This window comes from Salmo trutta, chromosome 6, assembly GCF_901001165.1.
Source record: "Salmo trutta chromosome 6, fSalTru1.1, whole genome shotgun sequence".
Taxonomy (NCBI): domain Eukaryota; kingdom Metazoa; phylum Chordata; class Actinopteri; order Salmoniformes; family Salmonidae; genus Salmo; species Salmo trutta.
Window position 1 is genome coordinate 43,695,888 of NC_042962.1, and position 12,752 is coordinate 43,708,639.

The following is a 12,752-nucleotide window of genomic DNA, read 5'->3' on the forward strand; positions in this document are numbered from 1 at the left end:
GATGCAGGGACACTAACATCTCAGTACAGTAGGCTGCAGGGACACTAACATCCCAATACAGTAGGCTGCAGGGACACTAACCTCTCAGTACAGTAGGCTGCAGGGACACTAACCTCTCAGTACAGTAGGCTGCAGGGACACTAACATCCCAATACAGTAAGCTGCAGGGACACTAACCTCTCAGTACAGTAGGCTGCAGGGACACTTAACATCTCAGTGCAGTAGGACTGGTCACCCTGCAATACTTTCATTTGATCCAACTGAGACTGGATCTTTCATATATATATATTTCCTATGCTGAGTAAATTGGAGGGAAAGTGAAGGTACCATGCAAGCAGTCCTGCATAGAACAGTCAGTACAGCCCATTTGAGTTCCAGCCTTTTAGAAAGGTGGATTAATCTACTCGTTAGATATTAATGGGAGCAGGTCAAGGTTGCCATGGTTTTAATCTTAACACATGGGCCTACATCATTTGCTTTCAGGAGAAATGTGTCGCCCCGCCTGCGAGAACGGAGGGCGATGCATCACCAACGAGAAGGGGGAGCTGCGATGTTACTGCTGGCCAAATTTCTCCGGGGAGCGCTGTGAAGTCGACCACTGTAAAGACTACTGTCAGAACGGGGGCACATGCTCAGGCTCTTCCATAGGTAAGCCTCTTCTGCTACGTGTGTGTGTGTGTGTGTGTGTGTGTGTGTGTGTGTGTGTGCATGCTCCCTGCTCTTCCGCTGGGACCTCCAGGACAGGAGAGGGCGCTCATCCATCCGTGACTATGGGAAATGAGTGTTGGGACCTGGTTGGGACCAAGGCCCCTGTCCTGTCAGCCAATGAGATCCTTCCCACAGATGGCAGTTTTGCTGTGACAACTTCTGGCTTCATGATTGATAATCTGCTTCTAAATAACTATCGCTCTGCGTCACGTGTCAAACGTATTCCATGGAGGGCAGAGTGTCTGCAGGTTCACTCCTCTGCTGTACTAGATGGATCAATTAAGGTCACTGATTAGTTAGGAACTCCCCACACCTGGTTGTCTAGATCTTAATTGGACACCAATCTAATGGAAATAACTCAAACCAGCAGACACCCCATGGAATGAGTTTGAATCTTCTGCTTTATGTAGTTGTTGATTGGACATTAGTGAGAATTTGTGCGAGTGCCTCCCAGTGTCAGGGAGCCATAGGAAAGTGCAGTTGAAATCCCTTAGTTTGACTACCCCTGAGAGATGTAAGCTATAGATGTATCTGAAAATGCAGTATGTATGGCCCCACTTTGGTATTGCATTAGCGAAGACGTCAGTACCACCATGAATATGCACGGCGCGCTTCATGCGTGGCATTGCAATCTATTTTTTAACAGTTGTTAAAACACATTAAAGTCCCCAAAGTCCAGGTTCCCTTACAGGAAATGCAGAGCAAGGTTTATTTAATTTTTTTCAGAATAAATAATTGAGAGTGGAGATATAAATAAATGGCATGGATCGAGCTTCTCTCCTTTCTTTCTCTTCCGAGGAAGATATATTTTTGGGAGGAGTTTGAAGCGAGGAAATGAGGTGGTCAAATATGAATGCGTGAAGTAACAGTTAAATGTTAGTGTTGGCATGGCGACATCAATAACAACTTACCTCTTAGCTGACAGATGGAGCATCAGGAGAAAGAACTTCAGACACACACAGCAAGTTTCTATTCATCCCAGTCAGGAGCGGGCAGCAGATGTTGTATTTCAGATGTAAGCTCTCCAAGCGGTCATAGGACCAATGTGAAACCAGTTGAAATCCTTCCAGTGCAAATAGACATGGCTGTTTAGAAAACATTGGACCTTGGGGGTCTCTTTGTGGACGTCACCTTGGATGGGAATTGGTTTTGAATCTCTAATATGAAATGTGAGAGAAATCACATCTGCCTTGTGTTTGCTTGCTTTTCCATTATGACGTTGGACATTGGACGTGCTTGTTATTATATTTATATCAGCTACACAATTTGGAGCCAATTTCAATAGAATGTCAAATAAATCAAACTACACCCCCCCCTCTCTCTCTCTACACCCCCCCTCTCTCTCTCTCTCTTCCTCCCTCCTCCCCATTCTCTCTCTTTCCCTCTCTCCCCCCTCTCTTATTTCCCTCTCCCTCCCTCCCGTTTCTCTCTCCCTCCCTCTCTCTTTCTCTCCCTGCCTCCATCCATCTATGTCTCTCTCTCTCTCTCTCGATATCTTTCAGGGAGGCCTACATGTCGTTGTGCTGTGGGGTTCACAGGGCCGGTCTGTGAGAGGAAGGTGTGTGATAACTACTGTCTGAATGGGGGCACCTGTGATGTCAGCAGGGGGAACCAGCCAGTGTGTCGCTGTATGGCCGAGTACACTGGGGAGCGTTGTCTCTACCGTGAGTCAGATACACACACACGCGCACACTAAGATTGGCCTGTTTTAGGACAAGCAATCAATCAATATTTCGTGTTGCATTCGGTCTCCGCAATGAGAAGAGAGGGGTTTGTGGTTTCCACATTCACCACAACACTAAAAATGAGTTGGAATATTTTGTTAATCTCCTCATATCTGGCGGTTTAAAATAAGGTTGATAGGAAAATCACTTCAAAAGCTGCTTGCTTGAAACGGCTCAGTATCAAGGGCTGAACAAATAGATTTTGCTCTGACTGATACAGCTGAATACAAGGAATGTAACACATTAAATAAATAAGCTGGTTTTTCTCCACCTTGGTTCCAGATATCTGCCATCACTACTGTACCAATTCGAAGGCTTGTACTCTGTCAAGCAAGAGCCACGTGGAGTGTGTGTGTTCAACCAGATATGAGGGAGTGAAGTGTGAAGTGGACAGATGTCTCCAGTGTCGAGGGGCACAGTGTATTGTCAACCCGGAGACAGACAATGTGTCCTGCAAGTATGTATCATCTGAGTAGAATAGGTCACACTTGATTTGGATAGTCCAGATAGTCCATCTTTACAGATGGTCATACTATCTGTTGATAAGCAACTGCTTGCTAAGGTTAGGGTTAGAGCAGGGGTTAGGGAAAGGGTTAGTTTAGGGTTAGAACAGGGGTTAGAGTAAGGGTTAGTTTAGGGTATGATAGTTAGTTAAAATGTTACTGATAGTCTAGCGATATCTAAATAAAGTGATACTGGATATAGAATTACTAGAATGGAACATTTGACTGATACCCATCACAGAACATTCCCTTGAAAGGAATATCCGTTCTAGTAATTATATTTCTGTGGATGCTACCACATGTCAGCATTCTCCTGTCTCCATGGTTCAGGGCTTGCGTCATTAGAAAAATGCACAAGGTTTTATAAATGCATTATACAAGTCATTGCCATATTCCCTTCCTGTCCTTACAGCTGCAGTAACGGCAGAGTGGCAGCCACCTGTCAACTGTGTGATGGATACTGTTACAACGGAGGAACCTGTCACCAAGACCCTGAGACCAGCCTGCCATTCTGCCAGTAAGTCAGCACAATTGTTTGTATTTCTATTGATTATATTTCTTTCAATTGAGTAGGTTGTCATCGTCAGTTGTCATCATCAACTAGTGGCAAAAGATCAGAATTGGGCTGCCTGTGTAAACGCAGCCATTGTGTTTGTCTTCATTTTGCTTTCAGTTGTATCACACACACAGCACTGATACAGTACAATTAGTGGTATTGAACGTGGTTGTGTGGTTTTGCTGTGAGAGACAGAGCAGGTACTGTAGTAGAGACTGGATTAGACCCAGGATACTAAAATGGGAACACGCTGAGATGGCTTAATTACACGTTTTTCCAAGAGAAAAGGGTTTCAGTTTTCCTTTCTCTCTTGCAAATTATATGATATTTTAACGGCCGTCGTATGAAAGGGACCAAGGCGCAGCGGGTTGAGTGCTCATTTTAACTTTAAAACGCACAGTAATGCAGGCTACACACAGCAATGCACAAACAACTTCCCACAAAGGGACAGGTGATTCAGGGCTACCTAAGTATGACTCTCAATCAGCAACAACGATGTACAGCTGTTCCTGATTGAGAGCCATACCAGGCCAACACAAAGAAATACACAACATAGAAAACCATAGAAATACAAAACAAGAACATTACCCAAAAACCCCGGAACACATAAATCAAACACCCCTCTTACATAAATACATATACCATTAAACCCCGAACCACATAAAACAAATACCCCCTGCCACGTCCTGACCAAACTACAATAAACAATAACCCTTTATACTGGTCAGGACGTGACAGATATCCTATGTTAAAGTATACAGAGGCTTTTGGTTGTTTTTGTTTCCATCACTCACAAGAGGCTTTTCAAAGTTGATCAATCCTTAGTTGCATCATCAATTTTTTTGACTTTTGGAATTAATCATATTGTCACGTCCTGACCATAGAGAGCTCTTATTTTCTGTGGTAGAGTAGGTCAGGGCGTGACTGGGGGGTTTATCTAGTTTATTTATTTCTATGTGGTGTTCTAGTTTATTTTTTCTATGTTGGGGTTTTTGTATGATTCCCAATTAGAGGCAGCTGGTCATCATTGTCTCTAATTGGGGATCATATTTAAGTAGTTGTTTTTCCCACCTGTGTTTGTGGGATCTTATTTTGAGTTACTGCATGTTGCACCACTGTCGTTACGGTTTGTTGTTTGGTCTATAGTTTATTGTATGTTTTGCATATTAATAAAGCTGTGGAACGATACTCACGCTGCGCCTTGGTCCTTCTCTACAAACGAACGTGACACATTCAGTATTATCCAGTCTGTATAGCCAAATGAATAATATATACCCATTGATTCTTGAATAATATAATGTATAAATGCCTCATGAGCTTAGTTCAACTGTCCTACCCCATCAGAACCCAAAATATAATCTTATTTTACTCCAATGTTTGTAAACAATGTAAATGTAAACAAACACTGTATATCCTTAAAACATTGTTAAACTATAATTGTGATATCATGGACGGTCAGCTCTTCCATCCATAGCTATGTTTATCAATTTGAGAGTGGTTACATTTCTCCAGGCCCATCCCTCAGCCTATTACCAAAACAGAGGTGGGTTGCGTGCTTTGTTATTGTTTCAATTAAGGATTCTAGCTTTAAACAGTATACCTACATACTGTTAGATACCACTGCCTCCAATACTACAGCTTTGAATGAGCGGTTTCCCTTTTGGGAAAATGTGTTTTTGTTAGTTTTTTTACCTTGTTAGTTTTTTTGCTTTTATCTTTGTCATCCAATTGCTTGTTGTATTGGGTTGGTGGTGGAGAAAGACACTACCGGTCAAAAGTTTTAGAACACCTACTCATTCAAGGGTTTTTCTTTATTTGGACTATTTTCTACATTGTAGAATAATAGTGAAGACATCAAAACTCTGAAATAAAATATATGGAATCATGTAGTAACCAAAAAAAGTGTTTGAGGTTCTTCAAATAGCCACCCTTTGCATTGATGACAGCTTTGCACACTCTTGGCATTCTCTCAACCAGCTTCATGAGGACTGCTTTTCCAACAATCTTGAAGGAGTTCCCATATATGCTGAGCACTGCTTTTCCTTCACTCTGCGGTCCGACTCATACCAAACCATTTCAATTGGGTTGAGGTTGGGTGATTATGGAGGCCAGGTCACTCCATCACTGTCCTTCTTGGTAAAATAGCCCTTACACAGCCTTGGAGGTCTGTTGGGTTATTGTCCTGTTGAAAAACAAATTATATTCCCATTAAGCCCTTCAAGATGGGATGGTGAATCGCTGCAGAATGCTGTGGTAGCCATGCTAGTTAAGTGTGCCTTGAATTCTAAATAAATCATAGACAGTGTCACCAGCAAAGCATCCCCACACCATCACACCTCCTCATCCATTCTTTACGGTGGGAAATGCACATGCGGAGATCATCTGTTTACCTACACCGCGTCTCACAAAGACATGGCTGTTGGAACCAAAAATGTCAAATTTGGACTCCAGACAAAAGGACAAATTTCCACCTGTGTAATGTTGATTGCTCGTGTTTCTTGGCCCAAGAAAGTCTCTTCTTCTTATTGGTGTCCTTTAGTAGTGGTTTCTTTGCAGCAATTAGACCATGAAAGCCTGGTTCACACGGTTGAGATGTTTCTGTTACTTGAACTCTGTGAAGCATTTATTTGGGCTGCAACTTCTGAGACTGGTAGCTCTATTGAACTTATCCTCTGCAGCAGAGGTAACTCTGGGTCTTCCTTTCCTGTGGTGGTCCTCAAAAGAGCCAGTTTCATCATAGCGCATTAAGAAGGAAAGAAATTCCACTATATATATATATATATATATATATATATATATATATATATACATTTTGATTTGTTTTGATTTGTTTAACACTTTTTTGGGTACTACAATGATTCCATATGTGTTATTTGATAGTTTTGATGTATTCACTATTATTCTACAATGTAGAATGTAAAAATAATGTAAAAATAAGGAAAAACCCTTGAATGAGTAGGTGTTCCAAAACGTTTGACCGGTAGGGTCTGTGTCATTCTATAGATCTCAAACAACAATCTGTGGGCTATTCCTGCAGTTGAACTTATTTTGCTCCCACTTGGCGTGACATTGGATGGATTGCTTGCCATAATGCTTAGCTTTCTCACCTGAACACGCACACATCCTATGGAAACACTAAGATGGAATAGGGCCTAGCTACATCGGTTCGATTTCATACTCCGTATCCTCCAATGGCCCGAGCTGGTGGACTGTGAGAATGTATTGTGCTCTATCTTCTTTTATCTATGCGTCCAAAATGGCACCCTATTCCATATGTGGGCCCTGGTCAAAAGGAGTGCATTATATAAAGAATAGGGTGCCATTTCAGACGCAGACTTTGTCTCTGTGTTCCTCAATAAATGATTCGTTCATGTGGCGATAATTTCTCTATGCTGCAGCTGCACGCCTGGGTTCTTGAACCAGCGCTGTGACCTTCGGGCCAATCCGTGTGATAACTACTGTCAGAATAAAGGGATTTGCACGTTAACTGCCTTAAACAAACCCCAGTGCAAGTAGGTCTGACTTTTACCCCTCCTCTCTTCCCTGACTCCCTTCCCCTCCTTCCTCCTCTCCTCATCTCCTTCCCTCCTCCTCTCCTGCCATTTCCGAGACCAGCCCTCACTGTCTCACTTTCCAGCAGCATCCACTCTGTATATCACTCCCCAACTCAGACTCTCACCAGTACCTCTGTCTCTGTCTGTTGTCTAACATTATTGTACAATAGAACCCTTTACAACACATGTTCCTCGTCCCCTCATTCACAGCACAAACGCACCTTACGTTTCTCTCTTTGCCCTAGCCTCTCAATACATGTAGTGAAAACAGGATAATAACCCAGTCTCTAAGTGATCGAGAACAACTTTCTGCAGCTAAGCATATTCCCAAGCAACAAATGGTGTGATTTATATAGGTCAGCTACAAGCTGTCATTCCCTTCAGGACTATGATTCATGTGGTACCTGCAGTGAGCCACAGTCCCTCTAATGAAAGTTTGATTAAATGCTGCTTACAGTCTATTTAATATTAGCTAATATCATTTCATCATCATGCAGTCCCCCTTGTCAGATTACATATAGCGTAATTGCATGTCTTCCTATCCTCTGGGCAAGGGAGGGGAAAGAGAAATGTAGTAATGGATCACTGTCTCTGGATTACATCCAAACCTTGATGGGTCCCATATGGCACCCTATTCCCTACATAGTGCACCACTTTTGACCAGATTCCTATGGTCCCTGGTCAAAGTAGTGCAAAATAAAGGAAAAAGGGTCCCGTTTGGGATGAAGACTTCGTGTGAGATTATGCTTATTTTCTTTAACTCGATGAGGGAATGAATTATGCATGCATGTTCCCTGAGACTTTACCAAATGAGGAGATTAAATTAAGAGAGGTGTGTGTGTGTCACAGGAGACTGCCGAGGGGAGGACGGCACATAATAAGGGCCGGAACGGCGCACCTGGAAACCATGTGTTTGATGTATTTGGTACAGTCATTACCACGAGCCCGTCCTCCCTAATTAAGACGGGTATAGTGTGTGTACACTATAGCCTTCTTGTTAAAGAGACTTGGTTTGACCAACAGACAGCTATTCATACTCATTGTGACTTTTCTAGGTGTCCAGCTGATTGGTCAGGTACACAGTGTGAGAGACCTGCCCCCAAGAACAGTCTGTCTGGCAACATCAGCGGGGGTGAGTAGTAAGTTGTAAAGAGACGCTCTCGCTCGCTCGCGCTCTCTCACAAACACACAGAAACATACAGATGTAAGATATTAATTTGATCACGATTCTGTTGCTTAAAATGTGTAAACTTGTAGTGTATTTGAGTTTAAAAAGGCTTCTAAAGTTTGATGTCCATTACGAAAAATGTATCAACCCCTACAAAAATGTCCATTAATTATAATCCAGGTGATAATTCATATTTCCTGTTGCTGCAGGATTATTTAAATTAAGATCCTACATCTGTACAGACACGCACACATTCACACACACAAACATAGACACACAGTCCTACAAGAAAAATACTGCCTATTTTCAGTTCTAAAAGTGCTATTGTCTGGATTTGGAGACCTTTTCAGACTCTTTGAACCACCCTACCCTCCCAGAGATTGGTATTTGATCTTGGTCTGCAGTCTGAAGTTTCAGTGTCAACTTGCTCTTAAGGCTTAACTGTGCAGACTGAGCCTTTACCTCCATAGACTGACTTTAACTTTAGCAGAGTCATAGAAATGCAGTCCCCATATGAAGAACCTTGTTGGAAAGTTATTTTTCCAACCCCTGAAGCTTTTTGGATGTTAGCATATTGTATTGTTTCACTACAGAGAGGAGGGAAGAATGTCACGTATTGAACATGTTTAAGTCTAATAGTTTGATCTGTGTGTTACAGGAAGCATGGCCATCATTGTCCCACTGGTTCTACTGGTGATTCTCATCACTACCATGGCCTTGGGGGTTTTCATATGCAAGAGGAAGCAAAGGTATGTCTTTACTTCTAAGTAGACAGATTCCAAAAGATACCCAGTCACTTCATACTACATACAGTGCCTTCGGAAAGTATTCAGACCCCTTGACTTTTTCCACGTTTTGTTAGGTTACAGCCTTAAATTGATGAAGTCGTTTTTTTCCCCTCATCAATCTACACACAATACCCCATAATGATGAAGTAAAAACAGGTTTTTAAAAGTGTTTGCAAATTCATAAAAAAAAATTAAAATAAAATATCACATTTACTTAAGTATTCAGACCCTTTACTCAGTACTTTGTTGAAACACCTTTGGCAGCGATTACAGCCTCGAGTCTTCTTGGGTATGACGCTACAAGCTTGGAACACTTGTATTTTTGGGAGTGTTGCTGCACAGCTATTTTCAGGTCTCTCCAGAGTTGTTCGATCAGGTTATAGTCCGGACTCTGGCTGGGCCACACAAGGACATTCAGAGACTTGTCCCGAAGCCTCTCCTGTGTTGTCTTGGCTGTGTGCTTAGGGTCGTTGTCCTGTTGGAAGGTGAACCTTCACCCCAGTCTGAGGTCCTGAGTGCTCTGGAGCAGGTTTTCATCAAGGATCTCTCTGTACTTTGCTCCGTTCATCTTTGCCTCGATCCTGACTAGTCTCCCAGTCCCTGCTGCTGGGATGGTGCTAGGTTTCCTCCAGATGTGATGCTTGGCATTCAGGCCAAAGAGTTCAATCTTGGTTTCATCAGACCAGAGAATCTTGTTTCTCATGGTCTGAGAGTCTTTAGGTGCCTTTTGACAAACTCCAAGTGGGCTGTCATGTGCCTTTTTACTGAGGAGTGGCTCCCGTCTGGCTACTCTACCATAAAGGCCTGATTGGTGGAGTGCTGCAGAGATGGTTGACCTTCTGGAAGGTTCTCCTATCTCCACAGAGGAACTCTAGAGCTCTGTCAGAGTGACCATCGGGTTCTTGGTCACCTCCCAGACCAAGGCCCTTCTCCCCCTATTGCTCAGTTTGGCCGGGCGGCCAGCTCTAGGAAGAGTTTTGGTGGTTCCAAACTTCTTCCATTTAAGAATGATGGAGGCCACTGTGTTCTTGGAGACCTTCAATGCTGCAGAAAGGATTTGTTACCCTTCCCCAGATCTGTGCCTCGACACAATCCTGTCTCTGAGCTCTACGGACAATTCCTTGGACCTCATGACTTGGTTTTTGCTCTGACATGCACTGTCAACTGTGGGACCTTATATAGATGGGTGTGTGCCTTTCCAAATCATGTCCAATCAATTTAATTCACCACAGGGGGACTCCAATCAAGTTGTAGAAACATCTCAAGGATGATCAATGGAAACAGGATGCGCCTGCCCTCAATCTCGTGTCTCATATCAAAGGGTCTGAATACTTAGGTAAATAAGGTATTTCTGTTTTTTACCAACTTGTTTTCGCTTTGTCATTATGGGGTATTGTGTGTAGATTGCTGAGGATTTGTATTTATTTAATCCATTGTAGAATAAGACTAACGTAACAAAATGTAGAAAAAGTCAAGGGGTCTGAATACTTTCCGAAAGCACTGTACATGTTCTGTTGTGTGATTATTGGTCATGCGTATCGTCGTAAGCAGTCATGAAGGTTTATAATGCTCTCCTAACCTCATCAATGTTATCATTTACAGGGGGAAAATAGTCCAGCGGCAGCCCATGGTGAATGGTGGGATAAACGTAGAGATCGGTAACCCCTCGTACAACATGTATGAGGTGGACCACGACAATCACTCTGATGCTGGGAATCACCTTCAGCCAAGCTTCACCCTGGACCCACACAAGGTTTGGAAACGCTTACTCCTGTATCCTCCCTTTTCACTGAGTTACTCACAAGGGCTACGCAATACCCACACTAGCGTACTACATAGAACGCATACATTGATTCAGTGTTATGCCAGTGTGGATACTGGCATGTAGCCAATAGACAAAGATGTATTTTATTCTATTCAGGAAGGTAAAACTGTAATGGTTGTGTTGTTGGGTTGGTGTGTGATGTTAATGTGGTCATTATGTGTTGTAGGGTTGGTGTGTTGGTGTGAGGTCTAGTCACCTGCACACTCTGTCAGTTCACCCTGACAGAGTACATCGTCTCCCTAAGGAGATCCTTCCTGGACAGGTAAACTCCTTGTGAATTTACTGTCCTCTCTGGGAGAGATGCTGTATAAAAGCCTACTGTATATTGATACAAAGCCAAGGCCATTGGGTTCCAATCCAAGATCTCATGTTGTATTCATGAAAGCTACGGTAAAGGCTTCCTCCAGAATGTCTGTAATATGTGTTATAATTAAGCAATATGGCCCGATGGGGTGTGGTACTGTATGTAGACCGTATACCACAAACCCCTGAGATGCCTTATTGCTGTTATAAACTGATTACCTGTTATACATGTTTTGTCATACCCATGGTATATGGTCTGATATACCACTGGTGTCAGCCAATCAGCATTCAGGGCTCAAACCACCCAGTTTTATAATTGAAAGAAACCATCTGCTGGTGTTCCACATGGCTAGAGCTTGTCTACAGTCACCTGGTGGGATGTCAGCGACAGTGTCCTTGTCTTGCTTGTTAAGCAACAATAGGCTCTGGACGTGCTGCAAAATACTTTAATCACATTAACACTGTCAATTGTTGTTTATACCCAAATAGGCTGGGCATCTGAAAGATACGAGATACTTTAATAACTAATTAATCTAATTTATATCATGCTGGCTTATGAAATGGTTATTAGTTCATCCTGGCCATGTTTAGTGTAAAAGTAATACTCTCCTTGGGTTTTTTTGCTTTTTTCCAGGCCATGAACTACCCCAACCCAGTATATGCTAAGTTATACCTTGATCAGGGACAGAACTGTCGGAAGCCCGTCATCAATATTGAAGAGAGAAGAGAGCCACTCCCAAAGAAACTGGAGGCAACTATACGAGAGACAGTTGCATAGCCTTTTACAGTACGCTATTGGTATAATATTTTATGAGCTGTATAAATGTACAAAATGAAAAGAAAGGATTTTTATATGTCCATATCACACTAGAATGTTCTGTTTTCATGTTATGTCTGAGGCAACATCAGGCAACACTGCGATGTGTATCTTTTGCATTGCACTGAAAAACAGCACCTGAAAACGACCTTCTCTTCAACACTTTCCTTCAACTAAAGTAGAACCCTGCTATGATGCTTTGAGCTCGCAACTGTTACCAGCTGATCACTAATCAATCGCTAATCAATGTGTTGCAAGAATAGGACAAAAAAAAGGGTACTATGGTGTCACAGCCTACATTCATGTATACAGTATTTACCTTCTCAAATGACGATAAAAGATGTAACAGAAGTTTTATAATTTTATATATGATTTATATATGTCCAGTTTGGCTTGTATTTTCTGACAAGATATTGCGTGTAGTACTTTTATACAAAACTGTACAGTGCATCGCTATGTAATAAATGGGGGGTTTCTTGACCTTTCAAATACACTACTGCTCATATATATATATATTGTGTTTCTGTTTTTTATATAAAAATGTATTGTTGTATGCCTCTGGTTCCCCAATTTGATTGCAAACAGGACCTTTTGCTCAGACTTAAAAACATTGCAACTGACTAAACATGTCTGGGCCCAGTTTCCCGAAAGCATCTTAAGGCTAAGTTCATCATTAGAACAATAGCATCCGGGCCCAGGACTGTTCCCTTACTTGTTGATTGTCTTTGGGGGTGGTAATTGTTGGGTCAGTAGGGGGCACTATATGTCCCCTAAGTTGTCTTGCGTCACTGCATTCTTGCAAATGT

General features: G+C 42.3%; 1 protein-coding gene across 5 annotated transcripts in view; it reads left to right on the plus strand.

The window, feature by feature from the left end:
• Positions 1-12,439, plus strand: part of LOC115195967 (low-density lipoprotein receptor-related protein 1B-like) — a 196,818-nt gene extending 184,379 nt beyond the window's left edge. For 3 of the 5 annotated variants that reach the window (XM_029756356.1, XM_029756358.1, XM_029756357.1), the window contains exons 81-90: positions 484-648; positions 2,211-2,372; positions 2,715-2,889; positions 3,348-3,452; positions 6,890-7,003; positions 8,101-8,177; positions 8,872-8,962; positions 10,604-10,754; positions 10,993-11,088; positions 11,764-12,439. In XM_029756356.1, coding sequence (XP_029612216.1) covers positions 484-648; positions 2,211-2,372; positions 2,715-2,889; positions 3,348-3,452; positions 6,890-7,003; positions 8,101-8,177; positions 8,872-8,962; positions 10,604-10,754; positions 10,993-11,088; positions 11,764-11,907 — 1,280 coding nt within the window. In that variant the 3' untranslated portion in view covers positions 11,908-12,439. The remainder of the gene's footprint in view (positions 1-483; positions 649-2,210; positions 2,373-2,714; positions 2,890-3,347; positions 3,453-6,889; positions 7,004-8,100; positions 8,178-8,871; positions 8,963-10,603; positions 10,755-10,992; positions 11,089-11,763) is intronic. The other 2 variants (XM_029756360.1, XM_029756361.1) reach the window with 1 other exon arrangement.
• Positions 12,440-12,752: the final 313 nt, after the last annotated feature.